The 15,735-nt window shown below is 43.6% G+C and overlaps 1 protein-coding gene across 1 annotated transcript in view; it reads right to left on the bottom strand.

Annotated features, from left to right (window-relative positions):
- The window catches only part of HIRA (histone cell cycle regulator), a 57,450-nt gene that overhangs the window by 11,610 nt on the left and 30,105 nt on the right, over positions 1-15,735 (bottom strand). The window contains exons 17-20 of the mRNA XM_082243315.1: positions 7,381-7,485; positions 5,989-6,137; positions 5,739-5,900; positions 4,957-5,015 (exon numbers count right to left, since the gene is read on the bottom strand). Coding sequence (XP_082099441.1) covers positions 4,957-5,015; positions 5,739-5,900; positions 5,989-6,137; positions 7,381-7,485 — 475 coding nt within the window. The remainder of the gene's footprint in view (positions 1-4,956; positions 5,016-5,738; positions 5,901-5,988; positions 6,138-7,380; positions 7,486-15,735) is intronic.

The raw sequence follows: 15,735 nt of genomic DNA, 5'->3' as shown, positions 1-15,735 counted from the left end.
GTCAGAATAGACTGGACAATGGCTGGAGAGCACAGGCAGAGACTTGCAGCAAGAGTGGAATGGTGGCAGTGTCTCAAGCCTTCACAACACTGCTGACAGGGGACCAGGACGGACAGAAGGGGGGAGGGCCACAAGGCATTTACGAGGTCCTAGAAATGAATAAATAGGTGCGCTAAATGATAAAAAATTTACAATGCGTACATAACAAATATGCAAAAAAATTATATATATATATATATATATATATATATATATATATATATATATATATATATATATATATATATATATATATATATATATACAAAATGTGCTTTTATCAAATAAGGACCAAGGTGTCCAAAAAGTGATCTTCCACAATGACGTGAATAAAACCACGTGTATGGAGTGCACAAAGTGAAACAACAAAGTCCCAAAATTCCTGAAACAATTAAATCCAAAATGGTGCTCTCAATTAAAAGCTGTGAAGTCAAATGAAAACTCAAAGTGCTGTGTCTGGTGCTCGTGACTGAAGATCCCGTCATCAAAGGGCTTGCCTCCTTACCAGAGATATTATATAAGTGGTCAGAAATTTCCACTACTAGGATGGCAAGAAGGAGATATCTCAGAATAAGTCACCCCTGTGGTAAGATAAAGATGGCCTCTTACCAACTTCTGGGATAAAACATGCACAGACAAAATCCACGGCTGCGAACTTCATGTATGGATCAATTGTCAGACGATGCAATCCCGCTCCTGCTATCGGTTCCTTAATTCTTATGGCTTCCACAAACAAACATGTGTGGGGCAAAGAAAGAAGACCATAGCATAATACCCCAAGTATATGTTTAATAAGAAAGGTGTTGCACTTACATTTAAACAGGGGATGCGAGCATAGTATGCAGTAGTGTTACACAGATCCCGGCTGCAGACCGGGCTTGTGTGTGACGTCACGTGGCGGCGCGACACGCCTCCTCTCTAACGGGGTACTTGGAGTATTATGCTATGGTCTTCTTTCTTTGCCCCACACATGTTTATTTGTGGAAGCCATAAGAATTAAGGAACCGATAGCAGGAGCGGGATTGCATCGTCTGACAATTGATCCATACATGAAGTTCGCAGCAGTGGATTTTGTCTGTGCATGTTTTATCCCAGAAGTTGGTAAGAGGCCATCTTTATCTTACCACGGGGGTGACTTATTCTGAGATATCTCCTTCTTGCCATCCTAGTAGTGGAAATTTCTGACCACTTATATAATATCTCTGGTAAGGAGGCAAGCCCTTTGGTGGCGGGATCTTCAGTCACGAGCACCAGACACAGCACTTTGAGTTTTCATTTGACTTCACAGCTTTTAATTGAGAGCACCATTTGGATTTGATTGTTTCAGGAATTTTGGGACTTTGTTGTTTCACTTTGTGCACTCCATACACGTGGTTTTATTCACGTCATTGTGGAAGATCACTTTTTGGACACCTTGGTCCTTATTTGATAAAAGCACATTTTGTATATATATATATATATATATATATATATATATATATTTGTTTTGCATATTTGTTATGTACACATTGTGATTTTTTTTATCATTTAGCGCACCTATTTATTCATTTCTATTTACACTACACACAGTTCAGGTAGCAGCTTTTGAGTTATCAGCGCACTCACTTATCACGATATATTTACGAGGTCCTGCCTCCTCCATCAGGCCTTTTTTTTTACATGCAAGTGTGTCTTTGAATAAACAGTGCTGTTTTATCCAGGCTGATCTGGCGCGCTTTTGATTTTTTATAGTGTGAACCAGGGCTAATTTTTTCACAAATAAAGGTCATCAAGATGCGATTATTTTTTTTCATGAGAAGGAAACCTTTATCTTTTAAAAAAAAGCCTTATTTTTTCATAAATGATTTTATTACAACCTCAAATGGCTTTTTTTCAGTTTTCCTTCATAGACCGCTATTGAAACTCCCAGTTATCACTAGCCTGAAGCTAGGGTTAAAGTAAAAGAATATGCATCCAAGTGCAGTAGTTATGAGTATTTAATCATAAAAAAACATTTTAAAAACACTCCTTGAAGGTCTGAGGAAGGAGCGAATTGTGCATGCTCTGAAACGCGTTGACGTCAGCTCCAGTCTATGCGTTCCAGAAGTCCCTAGGCCTTCTTGCATCCTCACTTCTCCCTCTACTGTCACAGCTGCCGGCTGACTGCTATGCTCATTTGATCAACTATCTTGTAAGTGTTTTTAACCATTTTTTATGATTAAATACTCCTAATTACTGCAGTTAGAAGTGCCTTTGGTCTTCCTTATTTTCACCAGAGCTTCTACCGCTTCCAGAAGTGCTGCTGCAAGTGCTTTTTCAGTCTTTCCTCCCCTCCTTAGCCCTGATGTTGATAATGTGAAAGTACTTTGGTACAGTCCACTTGAGGCTATTCCCTGACAGAAGCACCCTATCTCTCCCTTATTTGAAGCTAAGGTTAAGCCCTGTACACACGAGCCGAATGTCGGTAGACAATGGCCGGGTTAAAAAAAAAAAACAAAAAACAAAAAAAAAAAAACACACCTTTATCAAGTAAAATTAGCAACACTTTGTTTAAAATCAGGCTGCCTCTCACTTAAGCCAAGTACACACAGGCAAAATGTCGGCCCGTGTGTATGATGGTCTGACAGAAGCTGGTCGTTTGGCCGCCCCCCCCCCCCATCAGAACACAATAGCTTCATGGGGCAAATCGCTGTACTTAAGCCCCGTACACACGAGCAGATTATCGAACGTTCTGTTGTCCGTTTTTTGTGGCATGCTAGTCTGATGTGGAAAGTGAAGAGGTTATTTTCATACAAATTTTCCCATACGACAGAATTCTACTTCAGAAGTGATGATGTCATGTGTTGGATTTGTTTGTATGTGTTCTTTCGTCTCTGAGCATGCCTAGTCTTGCTCTTTTTTTTCCGTCGAAAACTGTACCGAGACGAAAATCGGATGTTGTGTTGACGGACGATAAAAATTTCAAAGCCTGCACATCGGGATTTTTTCGGCCGAAAAGTCGGAGTCGGCTGTCGAAAGCACCATACTAACAATCCGAAAATCGGTCGGACAAAATTTCCCTTCAGATTTTCTTATCATGTGTACGGGCCTTTACTTTGCATAGTGAGTACAGCGGCTCTGACCGGAGTGGAGTTTTTTTTTTTCCGTTCAATCCTGTAAAACATATATTGTGTACCAGGCTTTAAAGTGACGCTTTTGTCAGACAATAAGTCCTGCCAGATCACTTCAAGCTGGCCCCTTTTGCATGTAAAACATAAAAAATAAGTGCCTATACTGTTTAACCACTTGCCTACTGGGCACTTAAACCCCCTTCCCTCCCAGGCCAATTCTCAGCTTTCAGTGCCGTCACACTTTAAAATGACAATTGCGTGGTCATGCAACACTGTACCCAAATGAAATTTTTATCATTTTTTTCCAAACAAATATAGCTTTCTTTTGTTGGTATTCATTCACTACTGGGTTTTTTGCAGAAAAAAAAAAAAAAAGAATAAAAAAGTTTTTTTTTTAATAGTTAGTTATAAAATGTTGCAAACAGGTAATTTTTCTCCTTCATTGATGTGTGCTGATGAGGCGGCACTGATGGGCCCTGATAGGCTGCACTGATAGGCGACACTGATGGGCACTGATGAGTGGTACTGATGGCCAAGATACGCACTGGTAGGTGACACTGATTCAGCACTGATAGCTGGCTCTGGTGGGCGGCTCTGGTGGGCATTGATAGGTGGCATTGATCTGCACTGGTAGATGGCGCTGGTGGGCACAGACTATCCTCTCCTCTTCGGGACAGATGTCCCTCTAACAGCAGACGGTGATCGGCTTTTTTGTCAGCATGAGGAGAAAAAAAAAAAAGCTGATCTCCAGCGGCTGTTTACATCATGTGACAGCTGATCACGTGGTAAGGAGCTGGGATCGGCCCCTTACTCAGATCTTTGATCAGCCGAGTCTCATGGACTCGCTGATCACAGAGGGAACGCGCAGGCAGCTCAAAGCGTAGGAGGACGTACATGGATACCCTCTCGGAAATTAAGGTCCACACTGTAGCCGTCTTTCGGCTATAGCGTGGACAGGAAGTGGTTTAAGTCCAGTAATACGCCGTCTCCCCCTTCTCTGCACATGCTCAGTTGCTCTCTATTTTTAGGCACTGCCAAGTTTGTAGAGGTCGATCTGCTAACAGCCTAAAAGTAGAATTAGGTCATCCTATCATTTACAGGCAAGGAAGCTGCTTCTGTTTGATCTACAACTGCCATGGTGTTGCACATCAGATAGGACACTAGCCATTTGATAGTTTGGTTGAGGAAACAAGCAAATGTGACAGTTAGCAAACCCGGGAATCCAGGAATGTATCTTTTTTTTTTTTTTAAACCGTTAAATCGATGGGTTGACTTTTGCTTTAGGATTTACTTCTGCTCAGGGGCTCTGGGCTTCAGCAAAATTGCAGCTTCTGGCATAAAGAAACAGGAGCAATGCCGGAGGCAATTTACTGCATGCACTAATTTTGGTAGCATAATAATGTGGAATGTACATTCCTTGCTAAATAACATTTTTTTTTATCAAGTGGTTATGGGTTCCGATTTAAACCTTTAATACTGGAAAACCAAGAAAGACAGATTTTCAAAAGGTCCATGACAGATTTATGATTTGACTCAACCTCTAACCTTGCCGTAAATCAGCTGTATATTCAGTCTTGCTGCTTCTACTAAGTACTGCCTTGATGTGTGCCAGAATTAATAAATGTTCCCCAAGAAGTTATTAACAGCACTTGTAGTGGTAAAATATCACCATTTGCAGAACAGGCTAAATAAAGTGAGTTAGGCATCCTTGTGAATTGGGATTTAAAGAAATCATACAGATATGTAGTCCATCTATAGAGAAGGTATGGTATCAAGGTAAAGGGAGAGTGTTCTTTTAACATATGCTTACATTAGGATCATTCATTACCTGATAAAATGGGCTGTAAAGACTCATCCTTTACAACAACTACCTGGTTCTGGACATCCCTGGAAAGATAGAAAAATAAATCTATTCAGACTTAACATTTAATGGCACTAGTGGGAAAAAAAACTAGTTAACCAGTGTTTTAATTATATAAAAAGGGTAACCCCACTTTTGTGGGGGGGGGGGGATACCTTTCCTTTTCAATCTGCAGCCCTTCATTTTTTATAAAATGTGGTGCAATATGGCTACCTGGAGGCATTTTGTACACAGAACGCCCCCCAGAAAAGTCCTGTCTGTGTGATTCACTTACAGATTTTTCCAGAAGTCTGCGCTAAGCTAGAAGTCAGTTTTTGGGCAACTTCTGCAACCCAAATGTAATTTTTGGTGAAATACTCCCAAAGTGAAATCACGTTTAAAAGGATGCAGATCCTGCTACTTTCCCCTTTAGAGCCCTGCTGGTGCAGCAACTGATTGATAATTCTAAAATCACTTTTGTACAAATTCACTCGGCACATGGACACAGAAAAACAGCTATTTCTTCAGAACACCACAAAGTAGGACTCTGCAACACTGTTTGTTAACATCCCTGAAATGCACATGGATCACCCACAGGGGAATGTTTTTTTCTCAACAAAAGTGGAGTTACCCTTTAACGAATACCCCCATTTTTTTACACAATGAATTAAAATTCAATCAATTTTTTGTAATACCATTTACTAACTAATGTAGCTTTTCACTACCCAGATAAACAGACTGCTGAAACCAGTATAACTTTTTGTACCTACCAGACAGACAGAGCAGCAGCAGCTGTAAGTGCCATGACATAATAACCTGTACACTGCAATGTGGAAATAGGGGAGGGCATGATGATAGGTGGGAATACTCTTCTTCCACTACTAGAAAACATGGACAACATTCGCTTTTCACAAGCCACACAGACTACCTCACTGCAGAATGAGAGAAAATATTTGAAGAGGTTATTTGCACACACGCACATTAATACACACAAATGTTAAGAAGTCATGAAACACATACTTGCTTCCAGCTACTGCAAGGATTCGATTAGCCATTACAGTCTCCCACTCCTTTCCTTCCCGATTACATTTGAGCCGGCTAAGCTTTGATCCAGCAACTACCCGGACTTCATTTTCTACTTCAATGTACATTGAGGGATCTGAGCTTATCTGGAAAGCGAGAGGATGGGTGACCCTGGAGTTACACTTCCAAACAACAAAATGATCAATCAAATCCAAGCAAGATTAAAATAGTACGGGACTGGTTGACAAATCAGTAATCATAACTGTTTAAACAATTGGTGAAGCTGTACTTGCAAAATGTGTTTTTAGATAGAACCAGCATGAGCACCTACTCTGACTTAAGATTGGCTGCCTGTAATTCTATGAATAGTAGAACACAAGAGTACATGGGAGAGGACTTTAAGTCAAGGCCCTAATGACAGGGAAAATGCTTAGAGGAGGGGAGAGCACAGGCATGATTGATCTAAGAGTGTTACTGCTCCGTTACGGTTCAGTGTCTGGCTGAGGTCCTGGACTGGGCTACATTGCCTAACTGCAGTATACTCAGCAGTGAGTTCCAGGACTGTGCTATATCATCTGGCAGGGTTTCCTGGAACATAACACTGGCTAAACAGAATTAAAAATTCTGTGGCGTTAAAACAGTCCCCAAATATGCATTTCAACTTTTTAACCATTTGAAAGCAGTTAAGCAATAAGGTAACCACAGGTGAGCATGGTAAGCAATATTTCTTTACATAAACATATAGGCCATGATCAACCACAACAGAAACATCCCTTAAACAGGCCTCATCTCAGAAGGAAATTGGCAAATGATAGAGATATGGTCAGCTAACTAACCCCTTTCCCATCAAATTCAAACCCAAGATTAATCAGCCAGAGTGTGTTGAAGTGAATAATGTTTAAAGCAGGACTTATGTGCGTTGTGCAGGAAATGCTGACAGCCTCTGTATGTCTTTTCTGCCAGAATTACTTCTCTCTGACAGCATTTATTTTCTAATGGTACACTGAGCTGTGCATGCACAGTTCCGTGCAAAATCTTGGCATGATTTTGTACCAGGACAAAGGAACTCCTATGCACAGGAGTTATGACATCCGAGTCCTGTCAATCATGATGAAGGAACACTAAAAACCTGGAAAGAGACCAAAAGAAAATAGAAGTGCCATTCACAAAGGACATCCCTAGGAGGTGGGTGCTTTGCAAGTTAAGGGTTCCAGAATTTGTTGAGCATTCTTGAACAATATGTCAAGAGCTTTAGGGGGCTCCAACATTTTTATACAATTTAGTTTCTATGTATAAAGCAAAATATCCCTTTAATACATAGAACTCCAGATTAGGACCTTGTGAACTAGGCTTTATTTTATGGTTCAAAGGCGCTATACAGTGACCCACCTGTACAGTAAAGGATTTCAGGGAGGCTGGAGTTGGCAGCCTGTGTGTTAATGCTGGCGTAGTTACACACGTTAATTCTTTCTCAGAAGTCGTTGCCACTTGAGACTAGATAAGCAAAATACAAACATAACTGTAAATTATTCCAATTACTCAAACGTTGCAGAATCTGAAGATGTAAAAAAAAAAAATCTTTAGCAATCTAATGGAAAGTAGAAAAGGTAATGCATGATAAATTATATTAATATTTTCAAAATTAAATTCAAGAGCCCTGACAGAATTGCTCTATTAGGATGTTGAGCAAAGGGGGGGGGGGGTAGTGGATGCATACAAACTAAGGATGCATGGATACAATTTTTTTTTTTATTTTTTTATTTTACGAGTACCGATACTTTTTTTTTTTTTTTTTTAATACTGGTCAATGCCAATTGCAACTTTTTTTTTTTTTTTTTTTTTTTTACATTTTGTTTTTTTAATGTGAAACCTGTAAATATATTATTAAAAAGGTGTAAAAATATTAACAAAGCAAAGAAAAAAAGTTTTAATTATTAATCGTTTATAACGGGCATCACTAAATGGCGGCCCGCGGGCCGTCTCCGGCCCGCGCTGCTGCTCCATCAGGACCGCCGCCATCAGCTGCTGGATTTCTTCCCTGTCTCTGCTGCTGTCATTAGCAGAGCAGGGCGGATGGCAGGAGGCGGGACTGAGACTGGGGGCGGGACCGGCATTGAATGGAGGGAGGCAGCTGCCTGAATTAGCATTTCAGGCTGGAGGTGATTGGCTGCTGGGAGGCGGAAGGTGATTGGCTGCTGGGAGGCGGGAGGTGATTGGCTGCTGGGAAGCGGAAGGTGATTGGCTGCTGGGAGGCGGGAGGTGATTGGCTGGGAGGCACACAGTCGGCTGCCTCTATGCATGCAGCGCTGCTGTTCCTCTGTCTTCCTCGAGATTGTCCCGCCTCCTGCTCTCCGCTCTGTGTAAGGTAGGAGAGTGAAGGGAGGACAGGGCTGTGAAGTTTGATTGGGGAGCAGGGGTCATGTGTAGGGGGGGGGGGGGTAGTGTGGTGTTTCATGTAAAGGGGAGCAATGCTGTGGGGGTGATATGTTAAGACGGTAGTGGTCTGTGTTGATGTAAAGGGGGGCAGTGCTATGTATGTGTGTGAGGGTGATGCAAAGGGGCAGGTCTGTGGGGGTGATATAAGGGAGCAGTGGTGTGTGTGTGTGGGGGGGGTGGGGGGGTGATGTAAAGAGAGACAGTGCTGTTGGGGGGATATGCAAGAGGGACAGTGCTGATGGGGGGATATATGAAGGGGACAGTGCTGATGGGGGGGATATATGAAGGGGACAGTGCTGATGGGGGGGATATATGAAGGGGACAGTGCTGATGGGGGGGATATATGAAGGGGACAGTGCTGATGGGGGAATATATGAAGGGGGCAGTGCTTTGTGTGTGTGTGTGGGGGGTGGTGATGTGAAGGGGGACAGTGCTGTGTGTGTGTGGGGGGGGGTGGTGATGTGAAGGGGGACAGTGCTGTGTGTGTGTGTGTGTGGGGGGGGGGGGGGGGGGGGACAGTGGTGATGTGAAGGGGGACAGTGCTGTGTGTGTGGGGGGGGGGGGGGACAGTGGTGATGTGAAGGGGGACAGTGCTGTGAGTGGTGATGTAAAGGGGGATAAGCAGCTGCACAGAAAACGTGCAGGGTACAATTGACTCTTAAATGCAATGAAATACAAGGTGCGGTTTCCCACACATGGAAATTGCATGGTACATACGCGCCATGCAGTTTCAATGCGACAGCGTTTTTAAAAAGGTGCCAGGGCCTTTTCCCAGCAGAAAACACAGACACAACAGCCCATTCAAATGAATGGGCTGTCGTGCCTGCACACCTGGGCTGTGATGTAAAGAATCCGAGTCATCACGCAAAAATGCAATCTGGACCTCTGCTGGAAGAAAATTTTGCTAATCGGACCTCCATGAATTTTAATTCAATACCCCTGGTTTATAAAATAGAAGTGAAAAAAAAAATCAGTAGGAAAATAATTAAATGGAGGAGAATAAGGAGTTAATCAAAGCGGATTAGAGTAAATTAAGGGTTAATTATGGGTTAAACAGAGGGACATTTTAATAAAAATGAAAAAAAAAAATTTATATATATATATATATATATATATATATATATATATATATATATATATATATATATATATATATATATATATATATATATATATATTTCTTTTTTTTTTTTTTTTTTTACTAGACAGTTTGCTTTAAACTGACTTTATCTGCAAATCTAGGTTCAACTCTAATCTGTAGATGAAGAAACAGAAAATACAAAAAGAAAATGTTTTTTTATCCTCGTTTCAGCTGAGCAATGTTGTTGATAAACAGTGCCCTATTGCTTTTTTTTTTTGACAGCTCCAATTGCTTGACTTCTTTAACACTTCAGCTGTCAACAGGGGAACTCCACTGACAGCTGAATGAGTCATCAGTTGGCAAGGACGCTGCAGTCGAACTCTAACAACCGATAATTGAGGTTTTTTTTTTAACACTTCAGCTTTCAGTGGGGGGAATCCCGCTGACAGCTGAAAGAACCACGCCTGAAAGTATTGGTTTCAGGTATCGGGTGCATATGCATGAGTACCGATTCTCATGCAAATGCTTAGTATCGGCACCAATACCGGTATCAGTGCAACCCCGATACAAACCTGTGAATGTAAAAACTTGGAAAAACGGGGAAGCTAAAAAATGGCATATAAATTTTATGGATGCAAGAGGAAAACCATATCCACTCAAGTTAGCTCAGGAAAATGTACTCTACATCCCCTAATCACAAGATTATTGTTCGGTGTTCTTATTAACTACAGTCCAAACAGCACCAGCTTCAGCAAGCATTTGTCAACATCTGAGCAGCTTTCATGAAAGCCCTTGGAGTGTTTAACCCTTTAGCAGCTGGACTAATTTATCTGAAAGAAACCAGCACACACAAAAAAATAAATTGGATTTTTGTCCTTTTCTCTGATGTTCATTGACGGACACAGCTCCAGATTCTTCTTGACCATTGGGTTATGCTGCCCTCTACAGGAGTAGGACATTAGGCAGGAAAAAGCTTTACCACGCCTATGGGGCAGTTCCATGGGGTATAATCCTACTTCCTGCTATAGGCATTCAGTTTAGTTGCAAGCAGTGTCAGAAGAAAAATAACCCAACTCCATAGAGGGGCAGGTGCTGTGTCCCTCAATTAATATCAGAGAAAGGGATTTTAGGGTAAGACAAAAATCCAATTTTCTATTTTGTTCAATGATGGACACAGCTCCAGAATCTTCTTGACCATTGGGACCTCCCAAAGCAGTGTTAAACATGAGGGGCTGTAAAAAACAGCAGAAAAAAATTCCCAAAAAGGTTAAACCTAGCCAACCAGGTAACATGGAGCTCAACCAGGAACAACTGGAGCTCACCTGAAAAAAAAAAAAAAAAATACACACCCTCAAAGAGGACTAGTCCTCTCAAACGGCGGCCTGCAAAACTTTCCGGCCAAAAGCAGCATCCTTGTAGTGTGAAGTCTTGCATCGCTCCGCAGAGACCCCACAGGTGGTCTGGGGACAAACGCAGATGGGAAGGAAGAAACTTCACTGAAAGATAAGACTGAAACTCGATCTTGTAGCCGGACCAGATCAGCTTGTGGACCCACCTGTCTTGAATCAGAGAGGTCCATGGGTCCGGAAAGAAGCGAAGACGTCCCCCCATCTCAGACAGGGGTGAGGGTGCCCCTTCAGACAGAAGAGGGCTTGTCTGCAGGTCTGGATGAACCCGCTCTCAGCTTACCAGACCAGGTCCTCTTGGAACCTGCGGAGGAGGTCCTGACAGACTTGGAGCCTTTGCCTTGAGATCCCGAGAGACAAAAATGCCGCAAAATGAGCCGAGAAAAAAAAAAAAAAGGGCCCATGTCTGACGAAACTCCTTGGCCCTGGCAGCCGGTGGAAGAAGAGTACTCTTCCCCCCTGTAACCCCTAATGATATCATCCAGGAAGATCCAAACAGGCGATCCCCTAAAAAGGGGAGAACAGATCAGGCTTTCTTGGAAGACTGGTCCGCAGATCAGCATTTCAGCCATAACATGCGCCGAAGGACCACTGCTGTCACGGAAAGCCTAGAAACCAAGGGAGTCGCATCCAGAGAGGCACCACAGGCAAACTGCAATCCTTGAACCAACTGGTCCACCAGCTCGCAAGGGCAGGGGTAAGCTGTTCCCCCCTTCAGATCCTGGAGCAAAAGCTTTGTCCACTCCGTTAAAGTCTGGGACACCAATGCTATGGTGAACACTAGCCTAAGGACCGAACCAGCCACAGTAAAGATGTAGGGGACCAAAGTCTCGGCTCTCCTGTCAAAGGGGTCTTTAAAAGCCGGGGACTCATCATTAGAGTGGAGTTATTTAGCCTGGAAACCTGAGAATCCACCAGAGGTGGGACTGTCCACTTTTTTAAACAGGGACTCTTCAAAGGGATACCGTCTAGCGAAAATGCTTAGGCACCGACATATTGAGTTTAGGTTACCGACTTGTGACAATTTTGTCAAAGTAGGCGGAAAAAGGGGATACCTTTTCCCGCTTCTGGGGAGCTTGCCCACACCGATATAATCAGTGCATCCACCAGCGCAGTTTCATGCGCGGCTACAGTAGAAGAGGAATCATCCTCACTATCAGAACACACGAAGTGCATGAACGTAGACCCAGTAGGGTCACTACATACTAAGCTCACCCCGAAACCTTTTTAGGATTGTTACATAGACGCAAAAACAGGCAGGTGAGGGTCACCGACTGAGATCCCGCAAGGTGACGCCGACCCAGGGCCCACGAATGGATCAACTTCTGGACCCGGCGGAAAAAACAAAAAAAGGGGGGGGGGTCGCCCTCCCCCAAGCCCCTCCATAGAAGCCCACATGAAAAAATGGCCCCTTTAAAAAGGGCCGCTCGCCAACGCAGTGCTAAAGGGGGGTGCCCTACACAATAATGGTGGCATGCTGTCATCTAACAAAGGTGACCGACCCCAAAGTGCCCCCCCCCTCCAGGGAACACGACAAGCTGGCCACATGGCCTAGTAGGTCGAAAGCTGTGGCCTAAGTTTTGGTGGAGGCCCAGCTGCACAGATCCCATCCCAATGAAAGGCGGGGGGCTACAGGACACTGACAGGGGGCCCCCCCCCGTGGAGACGCCCACACGGCCCAGTAGGCCGGGGCCTAAATTTCTGTGGGTTCCCCACTCCTGGGCGCAAAGCCCACCACCCAGGAACAACAAGGGAGAGGGCAGATGGCCAAATGGAGGGTGGTGGCTTCAGCCACCCTTACTGGGGCCTCCTAAACAGCATCCGGCCGGTAGGCCTGCAAAGCCGCGGCCTAAATTTTCAGGCGGTTCCAGACCCGTGTGGCGCGGAGCCGCGGATGTGAACCCATCTGCTCCCCCAGCCCAACAACAGCCGGGAGCCCTTAGGACCCCCCTGCCCAGGTCACTAACCCCCAGGGTGAAGGACAGTGTTGTAACCCCCGCCTTGTGCCCTGAGAACACCGGCCAGCACCAGCCCCAAAGGAAGCCCCCCTTCAGAGCACATGGCAAAAGCCAGCTCAACCTCCAGGGAGGGGAGGGGGTGAGGTGGTACGGAGGACCCAAAGTGACCCTAGAGGGGCTGAGGATAAGGAGGGGAACCTGGGGGTCTCACTGTCCCAGGGAGGGGCCACGTCCACACCCCAAAACCCTCAAGGGGGAGGGGGGCAACTAGTTACCATACTGTGGGTGGGCACCGCTCCAAACAGATCACCTCTGCACCGAAATGGGGGAGATGTCGGCCAGAAGGAACGCTGTGACTCAGGCTGCGACCAGATCGTATGCGCCCTCGCAAGACGTTTAACTTGCAGGCCAGCGCGCGCTCGCTGGCTGGACTGGGGAGACCTAAGGATCTAGAATATCCAGTCTGTCGCCAGTATTTGATTGTAGTTCTCACAGGAATAGAAAAAAATAATCCCATTTAAAAAAGGAAAAAATCCAAGGACCAGAGATCCCAGCAAGGAACCAGGTCCTTACTCCTGACTAGGCAGAAAAAACTGAATGCTTATAGCAGGAAGTGGGAGTATACCCCCTGGGACTGCCCCATAGGCGTGGTAAAGCTTTTTCCTGCCTAGTGTCCTACTCCTGTAGGGGGGAGCAAAACCCAATACTCAAGAAGATTCTGGAGCTGTGTCAGTCAATGAACTAAAGAGAAAAAATTGTTTATTTATATTTGTACCAAAATACAATAAAACTAATTTTAGTGCACACAAACTCAACATATAGTCTATTTTTTCTTTGTAGAACTGACAGTCAAGATAAAAAAAAAAAAAAAAAGTATTATAAAATATAAAAAACACCAAATAGAATTACACCGGGTTTAGAAAACCTCATCGGTTGAGGGTTAAGCATCAAGGATGGCCCTAGTTATTACTCTCTCTGTGGCCTGCCTGGGAATGCCTTCTGTATTGCTCATGTTCACATACGCACATGTGCCTAAGTGCACATAGTTTCCATATGTTCTTTTATTTATTTGAGCTTACATTTTTAACTTTTTTTTTTTTGACGAGCCCCGTACATAATAGGACTGTGAAGGTGACAAGCACTCTTGTATGAAGACATTAGACCATCAGAGGTGGGAATGAATGTTCCTAACTTTCCTCATGCTCAACTGACAATGATATTTGTGGTACCAGATTCCAAGGAGAAAACTGTCAAGCCTGGAAACTATACACCACCTAGATTGGGCAGTATGGATCACTTCTACATGAAATAAAGAGCCAGCAGATTGTTTTAAAAAAATTAACTCATGATTGCAGTCCAAAAAAAAAAAAATTGAACTAGGCATGAGCTTATTTTATCTCTTCTGATTGCCATTATGTGTAAAAACACACTCTTGGTAGTCAAAAGGTAAAACTACAGCCAGCGCTATCATTACCGTCTGCTTTAAGGTGGCCTTTTTCAACCAAGGTAACTTGGCAAAATGCCTAAAAACTGCCCAAAATTTGTATACAAGCCAACATGTGGATGAAGCCTGCCTTTTAGTTACACAAAGCCACAGGGTTTTTAGTGCGCACCCGTGACAAACTCACTCAGCACAGGGGATTTTGGAGGGGACTGCAGGCTAGCCTCTTGCCTACTGACTATGGGCCCTGGCTTGTGAGGGAGCACTGCTCTTTGTGGGGTATATACCAAGGGGACCCTTAGAGTAATGTTACTTTGGATTCAAGTCCACATCTCCCCAAGACACACAGATTCTGGGACGCTATGCCTAGGATCCATGTTAAAGGCCAAGCTGCCTATTGCCAATAGGGGACTGCTCCGCACAGTCAGACTCCTGGCAGATGCTAATGTCATCAGCTCAACCACCTGTCTTCCACACATTGTTGATTGTGCTGATTAACTCACATATTGTGCACTGTGGGCATGCGTTTACACTTATAATAATGTGTATTTTTTTGTCAGACACCTGACCTGGTGGGGTATATATTTGGTGGGAGTTTGTTCAATAAATGTTCCAGATCTTATACAAGCTATTCTCAGCCAGTTTTGTATGGGGGTGGCTAGAATATCTGATATGTTCAAGACTGAAGGAAGAGATATTCTGATGGAAGCACACAAGTACATTGTGGGATCGCGGTTCAGTTACAGCACTATTACAAACTTCCAGCTACCGTCACCCCAACAACCAATGATGTGATCAGTTGATAAAGGGGGACATCTGATGCCTGCACAGTATCCTTGTTCGTCCCTCCCCTGCCCCAGAAGAGAAACATTGGAATACTAGTCAGTACTAGTGTGCAAAGGTGTTTTTGCTTTGGAAGAATAAATCACCTCTAAAAGCAGGGTATAGAGAGATCAAAAATCATAAAAACCCATAGAGGGAAAAAAAAAAAAAAAAAGGGAGGAGCGGAAAAGTTCAGAAAGCTCACTGTCTCAAAGTTTTGGTGGGAGTGTAGCTAACTAAACAGTTAATCTCATGAAAGATAAACCAGCAGTAAAAGGACAGGCTGGGAAAGAAGGTAATGAAAAACACCTGTGCAGTTTAGCGAACATAAAAAAAAAAAAGTATACACAAAAAAAATGATTACTGCAATAGTTAAACATTAAATAGATAAATACATGTAAGAACACCTACCAACAGTGGGATGACAACATTATCAGCCCGTTTACCCGATCCGGATATCAGCAACCTATTGGTAAAGGACACATGCCTCTAGGAGCCATGAGCGAAACACAAAAGACATAATGTCACAGTATTAGGACATTCACTCAAGGTGATTAGATATTTAAATAGTTACCTGTGATAAAGAGACCAAATAATTCA

Source organism: Pelophylax lessonae (genome assembly GCF_965119305.1).
Source record: "Pelophylax lessonae genome assembly, chromosome: 1".
Classification (NCBI taxonomy): Eukaryota; Metazoa; Chordata; class Amphibia; order Anura; family Ranidae; genus Pelophylax; species Pelophylax lessonae.
This window is presented reverse-complemented; position numbering and strand designations above follow the sequence as displayed.